We start from the raw sequence: 17941 nt of genomic DNA, 5'->3' as shown, positions 1-17941 counted from the left end.
GGTACATGCTTGAAGCCTGCCTCTCTTCATTCTTCCTAATTATGTAGATGATCCTATTACTGCTCCCAAAGAGATGTCTCCCTTTCTTCCCATCCTCCAATATTCATATGAATTCCAGGTAAATAACATGTACTGCAGAGACCTACACTGGAGTTTTTATAACCTTCAGAGCTCAACATCAGAAAGAGGAAAAGTCTCCTTTTCACCTCACTGAGACTTCGCACATATCAGAAGAGCCAACCAGCCTCTCTCACTTGCTAACTACCATACGATAATTTCTTCTTTATTTTACTATTCACAAAATATAAAAGAAAGTAACCCCAAGTTCAAAATTCAGCCATGACAGCAGATAAAAATGAGTTTCTGTGATGTTTCAGTTTCTCCATAGACTAAGAACAGATGGAGAACCGGTGATTACGAGAGCCCTGCTGATATTTGCCAATCAGTTTTGATGCATCAAAATTCCTAGAAATTAAGAACCAAACCCAAGAAGCTTTCAATTACACACACACAAGAACGTAGGGGTCCATATCATCAGAACCACTTCTAGACTAAAGGAACAAGTTCTTTTGTTTTAGTATTCGAGGCTCTACAGTCATGTTAATGTTCCTCTAGCACAACACCAGATTCTGACTACTCACAGTGACAAATAAAGCCTGATTTAAGAAATCATCAGACACCAGAGGAGGGATGAGGCCATAGAGTTCCCACTGAAGGTAAACTGTAACCTAGCTGTGGAGAAGTTGTTAATTTTTCATGTTTTCAAGTATTGGAGCAGGTTGTCTTGAGAGTTCATGCAGTATATCTTGGTTTCTTGGCAATTTTAAGACTTGAATGGATAAAGCCTTGCATAACTTGGTCTGTACGCACAGCTAATCCTGCTTTGAGCAGAACATTGGACTGAATGAGGTCTTTTCCAAACTGAACTATCCTAGGCTTGTGTGTTCTCTTATGCAACCCCCCACTCAAATAAGCAAGATAATTCCCTAAGATTTCAGCGCTTCTTGACCTTGTTACCAACTTGCTTGTCTTGTTAAGGTTAGCTTCATAATACACATGTATGTTAATTAAGAGCCAAATGGAAAAGAAATTGGGACAAAACTGAGGCAAATTCCATACTTGTTTCTGTACTAGGATAGTTATACACCAACCTTCAGCATAATACGTAAAAAAAACAGCTGAGCAGCAGTATGGTGTACTATTTAAAAAATGGGTTAGAAAGCTGTGTGAGTTCAGTTTAAAAACTATAAATACGATAAATATCTGCTCCAGTCAGTCGTGAGACTTTCAAAAATGTCTTGCATTTTACAGGTTTTTCATCACAAACTAATGCTTATTTTATTGCTGTATCACTATGAAGACTGGCCAGGTAAAACACTTCTACGTACTACTTACACTACTGATTAGCAATAGACTATACCTATAAATCTGAATATGACTGCTGAATAGACTGTTTTTGATTCAGTGATTTACAGGGAACATCTCCATTACCTAACAGAACAACAGAGCAAAAAAGTGGAAATTAGCTTCACAGATGGTGTTTGCAATGAAGTATGCTGAGTTCTCAACACTGCATGGCCAAGGGCATCCTGAACTCAATATCTACCATCTATCTAATTATGGCAGCAAATTTATTTTAAAGATGTTTACACACACACACATATATGTATACACAAGTCTATGTAAATGTGTCTATACATACACAAACATGCACATGTCATTTATATGTAGGCACACAGGTATAAAGGGGCTTTATAGAGAGATTTTGAACACAACAGAACTGAGTGACACCAATACTTACTTGGCAGGCATTATAAATCAACTGATGTTCCAATTTTTTGATCCCTAGAATCTGCTGAAACATTTCATAAAGCTGTTCCTTGCTCAGAATCAGCTCCGATACAGCACTTAAGGCCATTCGATTTGGCTGTTTGCAGAAGTCTTCTTCTCCCCTGTATATGGCATCATACTTGGCTAGCCAAGAACTTAATACTGTCTCTTTGCTTAATCCATCAATTTCCGGCAAACTTCGGACCCTCTTTTCTATGTTTTTCTTAAAAACATCTCTAAAGTCATTTGCAGAACATCCTCCACTGTGAACCATTCTTGCAACCCGGTCACTCTTGAGAAACACCTTTTGCAAAAAAGAGAAAAAAAACACACAAAAAAATACAGACATTAGGAATGGACACGAGTGCAAAACAATCTCTTAATAAAGGAAGGGATTATTATTGCAAGCTAATATTTTGTTTCTACATAAAACGGTTTTGCAAGGAGGAGATACACAGGCAAAGGTTGATACATTTTTCATAAAAAAACAATACGTTCAGAAAATATGTTTCTCTATTAAACTAGTAGGGTCTGTATGCTACACCAGTTAAGCTAGAATGAAGTTTGAATTAACAGCAGCTAATTTAAAACTTACTCACACAATTTCACTTATCTTTCCTCCATTTAAACCACAGAAGACTGAAGATATTTGTGAGTCACTCATGAAGAAGCCACACCGTCTTACAAGTTGGCAGCATAATGAGTGAAAAAATGATCTTTAAGGCAGTTAAGAATTTCATGGAAGGAAACAGAAATCCAGAAAAGAAAACTCTCATGCTAGAGAAATACTGCAACCAAAACAGAGAAGAAGCACTCATAAATGCAGAATCTGGTTCCACTACTGTAGATATAATACTGGGGACAGAGTATGGGGATTCTCTGTGTAAAAAAAAAAAAATCCAATGGAGAAAAAACAATAAAAACCTCCTAAGTATGCATATATAATGTATGACAGCAAATTTCACCAACAAATCGACTAAATCAGTGTCAGTAATCTGTGGGAGTTCTTCACTGTTGAAGGACAGCTGCACCCACCCCTCTCTTCTTCTAACACAAATCTTGGCAAGCTCAGCCTCTCCAGCCAGTGTCTGGCCAAATGATTTATAGCAGCAAGTCTCACAGATCTGTTCTTCTATTAAATACAGCTAAAAAGAGGATGGCTGTCACCTGATCATCAGTGTAAACAACCAACTTGTGCCTGGCACAAGGCAGAAACTGCATTATGCCACTGAAGAGGTATTCAGGAGAGAAGAAGGTGGCTTCCCACAGCAGAAGAAAATAGGTCGGGGCCCTCAGCCTGCCATACTTGAGTGCAGGGCAAGAGCTTGAGTGTCTCACTGAAGCACAGCTGAAACACAAAGGATAGACAGGACGGCATGTAGTCTGAACATATTTCCTTCTCATCACCTTTCTGCCTATTTGCTCTCTTCAGTCAGACGCTACAAAGTGGAAGAAGAGATGGCCTTTCTGGAGGGCCATGAGGATGATCAGAGCACTGGAGCACCTGCCCTATGAAGAAAGGCTGAGGGAGATGAGCTTGTTCAGCCCAGGTAAGAAAAGGCTCCAGGGAGACTTCATTGCAGCCTTCCATTATTTGAAAGGATCTTACAAACAGGAGGAAGACTGACTTTTTACATGAACAGATAGTGACAGGACAAAGGGGAATTGCTTTAAAGTAAAACAGGAGATTTAGGTTTGATGTTCAGTGGAAATTCTTTACTCAGAGGGTGGTGAGGCACTGGCACAGGCTGACCAGTGAATCTATTGATAGCCCATCTGTGGAGTCATTCCACCACCAGGTTGGATGGGGCCCTCGACAACTTGATTTAATACTTGATTTCGTGGGTGGCAACTCTACCCACAGCAGGGGGGGTGGAACTAGATGATCATTAAGGCCCCTACCAACCCAAGCCACTCTGTGATTCTATGATAACGATGCATTTTCAAGTAAAAATTTTATTGACCAAAAGCTACTAAAATGTAATGAAGATCACAGCACAGTAAAGCCTTGACTCTAAATGTCACCACATGATGGAACACAGTGCACCTAACAAACAACTTAATAACCTCCTGTGCTTCATTTTGGAAAAAAAAAAAAACAACCAGAAGAGCAGGAGAGCAGATACAAAGCTAAGCCAAGTACAAGTACTGGGTCAAGAAAAGCATATTTTAAAAGTCTCATTGCTTTTTGATACACCTTTTCCCTGTAGATTTTGTAAAATGCAGCTACTTAAAAATAAATATTTCAACTGATATTCTAATTGATATCGTATTGAAGGGTGTAGATTAAACCTACAAGAACTTGGTCCTAAACCACAAAACAGTAACAATATCTGCTAATTACTTTCAGTGCTCTAACTGTAGCATTCTAAATTTCTTTTTTCTGAAAATACAAGTATCTAAGGTTGAACTTTTATCCACAAAGGGAGTTGACATGGTTACTATCAATGAATGTTGATATTAATTTCCTCAAAATGCTATACAAATATTGGACTTCATTTCAGAACAAATAATAGTCTGAAATTCCACTTGACAATAAAACTTATCAACACAAACAAGTACCAGGATATTAACCTTTTCCATGTTTCAACAGTCTACAATTACAATAAATTAAAATTCATCCAAAGCTTACCTGAAAAGAAAACAGACAAATATTTAAAGTAGATGACTTCAGACGAACTTAGCTATTTTCTCTTCTTCATAAATAGTATCTTATCCTCTATTGTGTTAGTTTGCATAGGTATTGAGAAAAAGCAGATGCAGAATAAAGAATGAAATTGAGAAAACTTACAGGCTCTTCCCCCTCCCCAAAAATGTTTATCCAAGGCTGCATGACCTTATGCATCACTAAGGTCACTAACATAACTGGATCACTCTAATTAAAAAAATGCTAAACGCACACCATAAGATCATCAGAATATCATTTACCTCTCACTACCTTCTTTCAGTTATATTTTTCAAAACAATTAATTCAGAATGCAGTGGCACTGGGCACTAAAAGCCACTAGGACTTGACTTATGAACCAGATTTATTCAGATTAATTCATAATTTTTTATTTTTGATAAGAAACAAAACACGTCTTCCAAAAATATTAAGCAATTTGATCACAATTAACATCATTTAAAAGAATGTACATAATTCATCTTTTCAAGAGTCATCAATATTGATGCTGCCAGTCAACCAGAAAATACCTGTAATATAGTCTCTTTCATAGTTTAAATATGTATGATAGAAGCAAGCATGCTAGAAAGGACACATTACCTTAAAATGTTCACTTCTAACATGTTTTGCTTATGAACTGTATTTTAATTATGCTTAAGTTATTCCAAGATACTTTAGCAAAATGTCTGGTGTGGTTACAGGAAACTATTCAAACTATAAATCCAAGATGTGAACAATACTACTAATAGTATCTGGATGGTTCTGAAATGGAATCCATTTGACCTAAAGCTTACTGTCCTTCATTTTAAGTGGCAACTTAGTACAACTTTTTCCTGGGGGTCGTGAAACATGATAATCTTTAAAATAAACCGTTTGTATCTGATATACTTAAGAAATAATATTTTAACAGAAATTGCATTGTTAAGCCGCTGTTTGCAACAGAAAATCATAAGTGAATGAAAATTCAGTTAGGAGTGTACCACATGTGCTTCTAATTTGACACAAAAAGACACATTAAAAAGTTATTAAATGACTTGTTATTCCTCTTCCTGAAAGACATCAGGGATACTTCACATTAACTGTAACATCTCTGGCTTCAGCTATATTCCTTGACATTTTCCTTGGGTTTACAGTTTTTCTGAAATGTTTTGCACCTGCTTTTTTCTTCTTCTACATACAGGTTTACAAACCACTCCTGTATGGAGAACGGTTTCTTGCCAATGGCGTTGTTTCCACCAGCATCCCAGAAATCCCATCTGGCTGAGCACCCGTGGCTCCAGAACCTTGGCTGCGTGTGCAAGACAGGATACACACATGCTTTATACCACTGGCAGCTCTCTCTTGACATCACTTTTTTTTTTTTTTTACAATGAAATCATAGAATCATACAATCATTCAGGTTGGAAAAGACCTTAAAGACCATCAAGTCCAACCATGACCTAACCATACTACCCTAATTCTAACAACCCTCTGCTAAATCATGTCCCTGAGCACCACATCCAGACGGTTTTTAAACACAGCCAGGGACGGTGACTCAACCACCTCCCTGGGGAGCCTATTCCAGTGCTTAACAACCCTTTCTGTAAAGAAGTGTTTCCTGATATTCAACCTAAACTTACTCTGGTGCAACTTGAGGCCATTTCCCCTCGTCCTGTCACCTGTCACTAGTGAGAAGAGAAATACATAAGCTCTTACAGGATTATTTGCATAGTCATCCCCAACAGGGAAAATATCTGTGTTGATACATATCTTTAAAGCAAAACAGTAATTAAGCACATTCACTGAATTGCCAGCTGTTCTTCCTTTTAATCCTGTATCTGTATTGTCTGATCATGGAACTTAGTTCTAATTAAATAATCATTCCAGTGCTAAAATGTTATCTCAAGTGTTTGGAAAGAAAAAAAAAAAAATCAGAGGTTTGAATGTAAAACACAAAATAACAGAAAGAGTTACTGTAGGGACAAAGAAAACCATTCTTCCTGGGAAACGCATCTGACAGATCAGCCAGGATCTTCCCAAGCCCTCGTATTATTTAGAAATAATTTGACAAGAGCCAAAGTTTCTAATGAAGCATTTCACATTTCATTTTTCACTCAGAGGGCGGTGACGCAGTGGAACAAGGAGGTTGTGGATGCCCCATCCCTGGAGCCATTCAAGGCCAGGCTGGATGTGGCTCTGGGCAGCCTGGTCTGGTGGTTCATCTTTCCTTCTAATCACACTAACAATCTTTTAAATGTATCTACTGAAGTATGGTTTAAATTCCCTTCTTATCCAGTAATTATACTTGTAAAATTTTAACTGTTGCACATGCAACTAAAAAACCTAATTCAAAATAATCTTTAACAGTAGATAGCCACAACAAATGTATATTTCTGTTCAGAAATGAAAAATCATAATTTAGGAGTGACTACAACTTGAGCATTGGAAATATTAAAGGACTGATTTTACACCTTCTAAATCATAATTATCAAACATGGTACCAAATTTAACTAATTATGTATGTGAGCAACACAAACATGATAATCTTTTTGCCTACTGTAAAGCTTAGGAAAATCGTAAGCTATATACAGAAGAGTCTGGGTAAACTCAACCGCAGTCAATCTTTGCCTTTTCTCTATAAAAGGATTAAATATGAGCTCTATGAGGCCTCACATTACAAATTTTTATACATACTTTATTTTATTTGAAATTCACAGATAGTTTTTTTTATTAAGGTCATCTTTTCAGCCCATGTAAAAGAAAAACAATCCTGATACAACACCTATAAATCCCTATAAAGTTTCTACCAGTTTGTACAAGTGGGGCTGTTACTAACAAATTTTTGCTATCCCACTTCACACAGCACTGAAGCAGAACCTTCCAGCTACTTGCCTATATAGTTCTCTCAGTAGCACCTCATTCAGCTCTCGGCACAGTATGGACTGACAACGCACCAAGCTGGCACTAATCTAATTACTTATTTTTAATTCTCAGGAAGGAAACTGAGAAAAGACCTGATAAAGAGAAAAAAAAAAGTATGTGATGTAAGGACCCATCTTCAATTTTTTTTAAACAAAGGATTGCAAAAACAAACAAAAAGTGCACTCCAAAATGATACCTTATCTCAAAAGGAAAATATGTGTATATGTGCATTATGATTTTTAACCCAAACTGAACATTCTCTTCTGAAGTAAAACATAACAAGCAAAGCCCCAATATTTTTAGTTACAAAAATATTGTTTATAGTACAAATCTGGGGTGCTGCAGAACACCACATGTATTTGTGCTCTATCAGGTGCTATGAAATAAAAATGCCTCATTTTATGTAATAAAATCAAATAAGTTATAATGAAATACTTTCTTCAGCACAGAACTGACCATTCTGGAGACAAACTGAACTCAGCTATAACTTACTCCTTCTTATGCTTTGAGTACAAGTTGTGTGTAACAACAAAGTATAGGATTTCATTTAAGCAAAGCTTCCTTTGATCTTTAAAAATTCAAAAGGGTATTGAGAAGGCATAGAAAGACCAAAAAAAATGATTTACCAGCCTGAAAAGGAAATTCCTTACTCATACACAGTTGTCCCCTATGCACCTTCTGCTAGTGCAGCCACACTGAGCTTCTCCTCTTCATGAGGTAAAGCAGCTCTGGAACTTTGTTAGCTACAAGGACAGCTAGAAATTCTTCTTCATTTTTGACAGGCACTGCTGTTCTTGTAGTTCTGTGGAGATTACATTTACACACCAGTCACGTCCTACACCTTAACAGCCAGGGCTCAGTGTGGCTCCCATGGAAAAGGTGCCTGCAGCTCAAAATGCTCACCGAACCTCTGGAACAGTAAACTTGTAGACAAGCCAGACATCATCTGAACCACCTTCTTTATCACCTTTTTTATGACACACAGTTCAGATTGGGTAACAGCCTTTTCCTGCATGTTCTAGCACAGTACAGTACTAGGTGGAATAAAACACCATGGCCATTTTACACCAATGGGCTCTTTATAATGGTGCACCCAGTCATCCTGGTTACTATCCTACTTCTGTGGTTACAATTACTTTCTTGCCATTGCAAATTAATCACAAAATGTCCTTGTTTTTCATATTGCTAATCATATCTCTAACTGTATCTTCAGCACTAATGAGAAGCACAGTAAATTTTTTATTACCTATACTTGGACAGTTACAGATGATTCCACCAACTGCCCCATTTGCTGTTGCAAACTTGGTTTGCTTGTAAAAGTACACTGTCTCTCCTTAATTATCCCATGCCTTCATTTCTCTTGGCCTCCTGAGGCTTGTTAAGGACTTTCAAGTAGCGCTGTGCTGTTGCTCAGGAGCAATCCATACGTGTTCTTTAACAGTGAAGTTCTTCCAATGACTCCATCACAAGCCAGTTTCCACCCTTTCCTCTTCCCAGCTTGGAATAAATGCTCAGGTGAGCACCTCCCAGCCCACAGACCCGTGATCAAAGCAGGAAGGGGACCATCAAGGCAGCGGCACATAACCACAGGGACGGTTTGGATTCATTCTCCAAGCCCCACATAGATCCGATTTCATTCCTACCACAGACAGCTAAAACTCAGCAAAGCAAAGTGGGCTCACAGAGCTGTAAGAAATCATGGAATCACAGAAAGGACCCACAAGGATCACCAAATCCAACTCCTGGCTCCACACAGGTGCACTCAGAATTCACACCACATTTCTGAGAGTAATGCCCAAATGCTTCTTGAGCTACAAAAGGCTGTGCCCACTGCCTTGTGCAGCCTGTGCCAGTGTCCAACCACCCTGTGGTGAAGAATCTTTTCCTAACACCCACCTGACCGCCCCAACACAGCTCCATGCTGTTCTCTTGGATCCTACTGGTATCACTATAGAGAAGTGCTGAGGAGACAACAGTCCATTTTCAGGCCGTTGTGGTACAGACACAATGACACTACGGCCAAGCCAACCCATGGCTGGGCTCACACATGCTTTCCCCTTGTCTGCAGACATCGGTCAAGTTCATTCCTTCCTCAGGAGCAGCTGCAGTGAGGATGGACTCACTGTCTCCCAGGTAGCAGCTGCCTCTTCTATCCCTTTGCCTCTGCTACTTACTATGCAACACATTAATCCTACAGTTGTTGAATATCAATGCACCCACATAAATCTTAAAAGTTTAAAGCACCATGAATTCTACCTTTCAAGTGTTTCCAGAGTTTTTAAATGGTATTCCACACACAAATTACAAGAGAATTTCTGTGGAAGTGTCAAACACTGTCCGCCCTACGCTCCCTCAAGAGACTGATGAGCCAGCTGAGTAGTTATTATCCACCTGCAACTTATTTTTTCATCCCAGTGGACTGCAGCTGAGGCTCGGAGCATCCTTAAAACGCACTAACATTAAAAACGAATATTTCTGTATAATACTCTCTTTATTTCACATTAGAAAAATAGTTTGCCAGATGCCACTTAAAGACTTTCTCTGTGGAGATTTGTTCAGGAAATCCCAATCTAACAGCTATAGAAGTACAACAGAGCCTTCTGTCCTTAAGGACTCATTCTTATATTAGAGGATTTTTTTTTTATTTTAAGCCAGCTTGAAACAAAGCTGGAACTACATTAACACTAACCATATCATACTGGAAATTAAAATTTAAGAATACAAATAAACGAAAGTTCTTCTTTTTATCAAAGACTGAACAAAAGGACGTTGTAAAGGTGAAAAGGACTTTGATGGAAGTCCAGGGAATGCACATTTGTGAATACTTCTCAGGTTTCTGATGTGCTTTTCTGATATATTCTCCCAGTGTGCTGAAGTTCCCAATGTGCTCCTTGAACTTATCAGAAAAGCAAAAGTCAAGGAAAAAGTATGATTTTTATTCATGGAGAAATTACATTTGTTTTGAGAAGCAGCACAAAGTTCACGGAATACACAGAACCTAAGACTTGATTTGTAGTATGATCAGCTGATAAAAACATTGTAAGTATTACAGAGCAGGAGGAATCACGTTATCAGGGTTTCCTTCTGCAGTTTAATGGTTGAATTGGGTCTGTAAAAAAAAGGAAAAAATCTAAACAACATTCAGCAAGCAACAACAAGTAACAAAAGGTTAAGCAGAAAGTCTAGCATCAGGACACTTCTCACAAAGGAAAGCAACATTAAAACAACAGACTCAGTGTTCAGTCACCCTTTGTATATACCAGTTAGCATAACCGTGATCCTGTGTTGCACTAAGCTGGCACCTTCGCTCTTTGCTGCTGCCACAGCAGCTTCTCAAAGCCCCTCACACACAAGCTCTTAAGTAACTCTCATCGCAGCCAACAGCTCTCACCTGCTTTTTAAAACCCTCCCTGCTCCACATTCAATAAAAGATATTCCCCACTTCACTCCTTACCCTGAGCGATGCTCTCTGGGTACATTGTATGAACAATCATACATTGCTCAGCAGTTCTGTTTAACTCTACAAAGCATAGCTCTGGCCTCCGGAGTTAGTTTTATGAAGGTGCAAAACACTTCTGACAGCCTGGACAACTTCCACAACAGACTTTAGAAACCAAGTCTATGCCTAGAAGTAATTAACATTGATTATAACCAACATGCTTGCTGCTGTACCCCAGAGCTGCAGGAAAAACACTGTTTCAGACATGATGGTCTCCCTGTGCTTGTGAGAGTCTGGAAGGAAATGTAAAAACCTCAAAAAAATTGTTTTTTTTTTAGATTAGGTGTCATCATCTACAGATGATCTCCGTTATCAGACTACACAAGCAAGATTATTGACCCAAAATAATATCCTGTGCAGTAGCTTACTATATCTAATAGCACACACTTGCTATTTTTTATGATAGTGGTCTGGAATTACTGCGTTAGCCATTGAAACAGCATTTATATTCTTCGAAGAGACTAATAGTTACCAATACGTTTTAACAACTACTTTTAATAACTGCAGCTTGCTGAACTGCAGTGGAAATTGAGCTAAATATTGAGATTTGCTCAGTATTTTGAAATCAGAAGTATTTTTTACATGGTTTTAAATCCTTAAAATGAGACCAGCTTGACATTCTTCTTCCTCCTTCTCTCCTTTCCTATTCACTCCCGAGAAATATCCTCCAGGCAGTATTTCTCCATTTAAGTAATTCTGTCATTATTTTCTTAATCATGGGACTCTGCACACGTAAGTATAGTACATAATACAATATTGCCAAAGTCAGTGAAAAGAATGCCTTAGTAAAAAATATTAAACTAAGAAAAAAGCAGGAAAATTGTTTGTTTTCAAAATCTGCTGAAGATGAAATTACATTAAAGTAATAAAAGGAAACTGATGGACAATCATTGGCTGAAGAGGCATAATCTTCATTTCATTGTTTTCCTCCATTTTGAATACCATGTCTCCATCGTTCTGTAGTGTATTAAGCAATGATATTAACAAGAGTACAGTTCCAAAAAACATCCCAAGCTGAAATTTTTAGAGGTTTTACCTTGTTTACTTCAAGTCTTCAAGCATAGCACCACATTGGTCACGTTCCATAGCTCAGAAACCAGCAGTCCAATAAAACCTCTTGCCAACTGAAACATGTGCTACTTCTCTAGTTTTACATGCTTGTAAGCATATTACACACCACTGTACAGTACTTGTTTCTTTGTCTTCTTTTTCAAATTGGCACAAGCAGCTGTCCAGGTTTCCTTGCATTTCTGCTCCTGATAGGCACACACTTCACAGGCCACTGCAGTGTTTGTGCCTGAAGCATAACACGAATAAATGCAGCTACAGTGACAACCACCATAAAAAAACGAAAAACTATTTCACCCAGAAGCCATTTTATTTTTTTCTGGATTCATTCATTAAACTTGTCTAGATGCCTTTGTCGAACAAGTATACTTGTCCTCCTTTCAAGGCTGACAAGTTTTTGCACCCTGGTGAGGCACAGTAAATTACACAGTGTTGCCGACATGATAACAGTTCTAGATTACTTGTGGAGCAAGTAGTAATAGTTCTGCTTGCTAGAGTCACCACTGTATTATCTTTAGAAGTCCAGTCTCCCCTTGTACTAAAGGATATCAAAGCCTCAGAGCTCACTGGCTGTCTGAAGTGTGTTGAGGAACTGAGCACCATGGTGCTGGCCCTTGGGTGATACCAGAACTCTGGAAGAGAACTGTTTCCAAAGAAAACTCCATGTACCAACGAGGTCCAGCTTCCCTCCTGTGGTACTCTGCTCACACATGCAGTGTATGGTAGCACTGCTCCAGATCTGTGGAGGCTGATCCACAACAGAATATTCAACATCAGCTGCCAAAAGTGTTGCAACATATTCCCTTCCCAAAGATGAGGCTTAAGCATCTTCATGCTAGAGGCTTGACTCTGCATGAGGGTAACCACATGCATAAAAATGACTTCTGATTTGCCAGTTGACCATGGCAGTGAGAAAGTAGCTCACACACAGGTAAAAGGTCTGCAGAAATAGATCTGCACATTTCAAATTGTTGTGATGCTTGCTTTGTTGACATATAAAAGACTGTAAAAGATAACCTGCAATTAAAAGAATGCTTGATAGTTCTGAGTGCTAGGACTGTATCATCTTCTGATATACTGCCAGGTAGAAAGCACGGTGTGCTCTGCATATTGCTTTCCTCCTGCCTAGTATGTTGTAAGTATGATGCCATGAGGTCTGAAATCTCATCACTTTGGTCCTTTCATCATTCCTACATAACTGTGGAAAGAAATGTATAAATGTCACCTGAGACTGAGCAGTTTCCATACAAGCGTAGGCTTTTCCATCCAGCAGCAACCTCTTGCTAAAAAAAAGCAAGAGCTATAGCTGCTTCACAAGACCCTCAGATATGGAAGGAAGAGCAGATTGGTACAGAGTGGATCTAGTGCCACTGAGGTCAACGTTTCCTAGACAGAACTGCCACTCCAGCTTTCAGTCTGACAAGAAGAGATGACCTTGAAGTGCTTGACAGTACGTCACAAGAAACCTGAACTACGTGCTAGGTGCGACATGCTTGATCAACCTCTTTCTAATGTACTGAATGATACAGAACATGAACACCAATGAAAATATTTTATATTCAACAGCACACAATGCCAAAGGGAGGGAGAAAGTTTGAACCTCTGAAGAAAACATTGGTCTACTTGCAAGTAAAATCAGGGCATGCCTTGTAATATAAAAAATAACTTTTCATGTCTAAGGAAGAAAACATCTTTACTTCAAGGGTAGTTGGACCATCACTTCTTTACTAAAAGAACTGCTGGCATTTCAGAAGAGATTTAACTAACTTTAATTTTTTAGAAAACTTAAGGAGGGAGCCTGGTGAGAATCTTAGCTTTTGTAACCAGAAAAAAGATGTACATAGACACTGAAACTCTGACTATGACCTTTCTGGAGCTGGAAACCATAAGCCATCTGAATGAGAGAGAGGCATCTTTCCAGCTCTCTGGTTTTGCATTTTTACTTACCCTGGCTTGAGTTAGGTATCATACATGTAACTGGAAAATAAAATGTCAGTCCTCACCCAAGCACATGGCCAATTAATAAAATGGGGCCCATTCCCCACCAGAACCTCATAGTAGCAGAATAGGCCCTTATAGGCCTGAGAAAGGAAACCAGGAGCGTTCTACTAGCACTATTATTAATGCTGGAAGAACTTTGGCAAGCAGTAAGATATTGGGGTATATGCTTGATCAAGTCACATGGGGAAACTGCCAAACTAAGCCTGAGAAGTTACCAATTCTAGACTTGGAAACTAGAGTAGATATGAAACAAGTTCAGTATGGAGACATGGAGCCAAGGTTTCCCTTAACTCTGGAAGGAACTTCTGTGCAAGGCCACAACATGCTCACTGTTTTTGGTCATATCCATCAGCATCTACTTGGCAAAGAAATCATTTGCAAAACTGCTTCTTATTAAAGCATGCTTTCATGGTCAGTAAAGTGAAATTCAGGAAGCATTATGAATTGATAAACACACTTGAGAAAAATCTACAGCTGTTCAAAATCAATAGCCTATATTTCCATCTGACTTGCTAAGGAACATCTCAGTTTGCTGATTTGCTATCCAAAATACAGTCAGAAAACAGCACTTTATTTCTTAGAATAGTGTTCATCTCTTAGGACGCAATCCTTCTAGATCACAGGCATATGATCCAATTCCTTCCATTAACTTTGAGAAGAACTGAGACAAGTGGGAAAGTACAGTGAAGATAGGAAAAGCAACACATTCCTTCACATCACTGACTATTCCTCTAGAGTAACTGTGGTTCTAAATTTTATTCCACTTGACTGAAAAGTGGAAGATAGGTAAGTGACAGCTTTTATCATTGGTGTTGCACAGGGTTCGTTTGGTCAGAGATTAAAAGAATTGGCCTTTTAATTTCCCTATTACTATTAATGCTCTCCTGCACTAATCATTTCCACCCAAGTATGGATTAATAGCTTTCTGTTCGAATGAACAACCTCCTATCTAGCTGTTTCTGAACAAAGTCCCAGTCAGCCCACAGTCAGTGTAGATACACTGCGACTCAGTTCCTATACCCCACCACAAAACCTCACTACTTTCATTTTTTAAAAGTACACCGTCTCAAAGTATAACTTTTACTTGCCTGGATCATTTTCTTGATTTGTGATTTAAATATTCTTCCAGTGCAGCTGAATGCTGAGAAAAACAAATGAGCAAACAGAAATTGGTCCAAAGCTGCTCGAAAGGTCATCCTGTGAATTATCTGTCTCTATTTCAGCAACCAAAACAAGTGTCATTGAACTCTTAGAAACTGAACTGCTCCTGACAGATGTGGTACTACATTCACCTACCTGGGGCTTTCTGAAAGATAAGCAACTAACCTGCCACTCTCCTTCCCTGTATTACTTAGTTTTGCTGATTTATATATTCTGGGGAGTGAAAGGGGTGGTGCTGGGTAAGAAGGGTTGAAGCACTGAGTTCACTTAGTGGGCTTTATGGAAACAAGCAAAGAACTGACGCTGCATGAGTACTGCATTTGGTAGTCACTGGGAAACAAGACAGCAGTAGGTCTGCACAGCCCCTTGTGAGTATTGCTGGGTTAAATGGTGTTGTCTTGTATGTTCATGTATCATCTTTTTCCTCCTGTGATTCCCGAGACTTAAGGAAGCAACACATATATGTTTAAACTCACCCTCTTTCCAGTTAAGGAAAAAAGTTATTTCACAGCTCATGAGGGGTAAAATCATTTTAAGAGAATTTCTGAGAATTAGACGTAGTGTGTAGAAGTGGCCAAGACCTCTGAGAAAGGACCACAGATGAGCGCTTCCTTCCAAGCACCAAAAAGATACGTTTTCTGTAGCTGTTGTCTCCTATATGAAACAAAAGCTGGGGGACAACAACTACGTGGATATACCACTATCTGTTTAGAGCTAAAAAAAATTTTAAAAGTAATAGAAAACAGGTTCAGCAGAAGAAAAGAAGGTCAAAACTGCTGTAGGCAACAAAAACAGTGGGATAGGAGGCAAGCAAATAAAGAAGAGATGAAACCAAAGGAAGATTAAAGGAATAAAGCTCCATCTAGTTTGTAATGTAGCAATGCTAAACACTCAGCAAAGAGAAAAACGAAAAGTATTAGAATGATGTCTCCCTCTGTACTTACATACTAAGAGAAAGGAACCATTCAGAAGAGAATATGGGCAGGAATTGCTACACTCCACGCTTCACTATGTAATTCATCCATGTTTGACCCCTTTCCTTGTGCTAGGAAAGGACATATTCAGCCATGGGGCAACTTAGATTTCCTAATGTGGGTTCTGGCCTGAAGGAACCTCACTCTCTCCACCATGAGGACATGGGGGCCTGGAAAGATTCACTGTCCACACTGTGCTACAAGCACCTCAACTCAAGCGGTGTGAATGCTTTCCAGAAGTTTCCCAACTAGCCAAGGAGAAGACTTAGAAAGAATCTGGGAGAATAAGAACAAAATGGGAAAGTCAATTTTATATACAAGCTGTTACAAAAGACAATATTTGCTTTGTGACAGAAACACATTTGACGTTACAGAAATTACCTCCTTCTCCCAGAAAAGAACCTGTACTTCGGTGCTTCTAATTTAGAACCAAGTCATGAAGAATAGAATTGGAATAAAAATGCATCATGAAAATGGAGTACCTCAGGAACTGTTTCTTTTGGTTTTACGCTTCAAATATGTTATGTCTAGACTTTTATCTTAAAGCCATACTCACATTATAACACATTTCTATTCTGGAAGAGGGTCTGAAGGCAATACAGAGCTGTTACTCCTGCAGGCTATTGGCATGTACAATATAGCTGTAAAGTGTAGCGGTATAAGTATTTTTATTCCAATAAAACTTCCTTAAAATGTCAGCCTATATAATAAATACTGACTTATCTTTTCCCCATTATAAAGTGTAATCTTTTTGTGTCAAAAAGCAACAATACATTTTTCTTGATTAATTTTTCACAAGAGTGATCAATTCATGGTGTTGGTAGAAAAGTTATAATATACATAAAAGCTTCAAAATGCATTCTGAGTCTTAAATCCTTCTTTAAATTTAATAATCACCCAGCTGGCTACATATCAGATAGCAATGCTTCACCAAAAAGATTAATGAACATTTGGTCTGCAGTTTAATCCCTCTAGATTTCAGCACACAAAGTGCAAACTTTTATAAATTAGACTATTTTTATGCATTCCGATTATATGCCGTGGTCCAAATAGCTCTAATGGCAACTTTGAGGCTCCTTAGTCATGGTTTGTTCTCTCTTTGGATTACTGAATTTTTGGAAGCGATTAGCTCCCTCCACTACAGTATTCTCCAGGCCTTTCTGAAGATTTTTAAAATACATCATTCCAGAAAAGCCTTCATTATTACTATTATTTTATTTTAAAATCATCAGTCATTTTGCTTTGCTGAGGAATTCAGAACACATAATGAGCAGTGATTTCACCATGGCCCCAGTGGCGAGTACCATCCTCCAGCTTCCACAGCAGCCCCATCTCCAGCCTCCCATATCCTGACCTCCATGGTGCCCATCCTGTTCAGACACCAAAAAAATCCCCAAGGATGATACAGCTGTGGTAAGAAAGCTGGCATTCATCTGGGATATCATCACCAGGCCTTGTCTGGGCAGCTGAAGAAAAGATCTGTGCATCCCCAATGCTACTCCTAGCAGCGAGTATGAGGTAGAGAACTGGAAAGAGAAAGGAAAACCTGCACCATCATGACGCTGGTTTTAAATTAGCAGTAACAGTACTGCAGCTCTTTCCCTTTTCTCCAGTAATGGGCACCAGCATCAGCAAAATAGAAACAGGCAGGAAGTTATCTGTATTCTTTTCCTTTTTCTTTTAAATGCCAGTAGCAGCTACATGGAGATTCCAAAATGTTTTTAAGCAAAACTAACCAAGAGCTTTGGCAAGACATGCAAATGGTAAACAAGTCAAATGTAATAAGCAAACAAACATTACCCTCCTGCTGTAAAAACGGTGCTACTTACGCCAATATAAGGCTTA

The 17941-nt window shown here is 38.7% G+C and overlaps 1 protein-coding gene across 27 annotated transcripts in view; it reads right to left on the bottom strand.

Annotated features, from left to right (window-relative positions):
• CADPS2 (calcium dependent secretion activator 2) overlaps window positions 1-17941 on the bottom strand; it is a 301879-nt gene that overhangs the window by 198402 nt on the left and 85536 nt on the right. For all 27 annotated transcript variants that reach the window (XM_040649118.2, XM_040649128.2, XM_040649125.2 and 24 more), the window contains exon 3: window positions 1802-2134. In XM_040649118.2, the coding sequence (XP_040505052.1) occupies window positions 1802-2134 (333 nt within the window). The remainder of the gene's footprint in view (window positions 1-1801; window positions 2135-17941) is intronic.

This window comes from Gallus gallus, chromosome 1, assembly GCF_016699485.2.
Source record: "Gallus gallus isolate bGalGal1 chromosome 1, bGalGal1.mat.broiler.GRCg7b, whole genome shotgun sequence".
Classification (NCBI taxonomy): domain Eukaryota; kingdom Metazoa; phylum Chordata; class Aves; order Galliformes; family Phasianidae; genus Gallus; species Gallus gallus.
Note: the sequence above shows the minus strand (reverse complement) of the source record. Positions and strands in the feature narration are given on the sequence as shown.